The sequence below is a fragment of the Octopus bimaculoides genome, chromosome 1 (genome assembly GCF_001194135.2).
Source record: "Octopus bimaculoides isolate UCB-OBI-ISO-001 chromosome 1, ASM119413v2, whole genome shotgun sequence".
NCBI lineage: Eukaryota > Metazoa > Mollusca > Cephalopoda > Octopoda > Octopodidae > Octopus > Octopus bimaculoides.
Genome location: NC_068981.1, coordinates 3,754,175 through 3,755,144, shown reverse-complemented (window position 1 = coordinate 3,755,144; position 970 = coordinate 3,754,175). Strand labels below are relative to the sequence as shown.

The 970-nt window shown below is 34.3% G+C and overlaps 1 protein-coding gene across 1 annotated transcript in view; it reads right to left on the bottom strand.

The window, feature by feature from the left end:
• Positions 1-710: 710 nt before the first annotated feature.
• Positions 711-970, bottom strand: part of LOC128250466 (uncharacterized) — a 22,415-nt gene continuing 22,155 nt past the window's right edge. Inside the window, exon 5 of the mRNA XM_052975579.1 lies at positions 711-887. Coding sequence (XP_052831539.1) covers positions 799-887 — 89 coding nt within the window. The 3' untranslated portion in view covers positions 711-798. The remainder of the gene's footprint in view (positions 888-970) is intronic.

The window sequence follows — 970 nt, the reverse complement described above, 5'->3', positions numbered from 1 at the left end:
ATATATATATGTGTGTGTGTGTGTCTGTGTTTGTCCCCCCTCCCTCCCAACATCACTTGACATATGATGGTGTTGTCTTTACGTCCCCGTAACTTAGCAGTTCAGCAAAAAGAGACCGATCGAATAAGTACTAGGCTTACAAAGAATAAGTCCTGGGGTTGATTTGCTCGACTAAAAGGTGGTGCTCCAGCATGGCTGCAGTCAAATGACTGAAACAAGTAAAAGAATAAAAAAAAAGTAGGTGACACAGCTGCATTTTCTTTTATAATGGCAAGCAAAATTGTCATCACAGAATGGAGCTAATTATCTTGTCAGATTTCATCAATTCCTCCTTCATCCATTTAGTTCCCCGTTTTCCTTTGCTTGTCTTACATAAATGTGATTATTTCGAAACATTGAATTTGGAATTATAAGAATCTGTTTATCTGTGAGATAACAGGATCAATCAGTATTTATTTCTTTCATGAAGTTCTGGAGAATCATCTCAGCCATGAGATTTACAAGCACTTGGAAATAAAGCATTAGTTGCCTTCATGGTTGCAACATATTGCCACGGTACTTACAATGGAAAGTGATGAAACAGTTGTAAATGATGCATTAAAATGAACTGCCAACTCTATCCTTCAACATTTGTTATTACATATGTGTGTGTGTGTGTTTATGCTTATTCAAGCTTATATATGTGTAAAGGTATAAGTATAATCAAAGAGTAACATGCAAAAATTTTATTGAATTTACAGGTATGTAACAGTCATTATCATCATCATCATCATCATTATTATTTTGTTGTTGTTGTTGTTATTGACAGTGGGTTTCTGCAGTATACTCTTTCAGGACATACCTCGTAAATTCATCCAGGAATTCGCATTCTAAAATTATTTGGTCTGCTGCAAACAGATATAAACAGAATAAACTATAATAAAAATACATTCTTCTTTTACTGTAGTAGTAGTAGTAGTAGTAGTAGTAG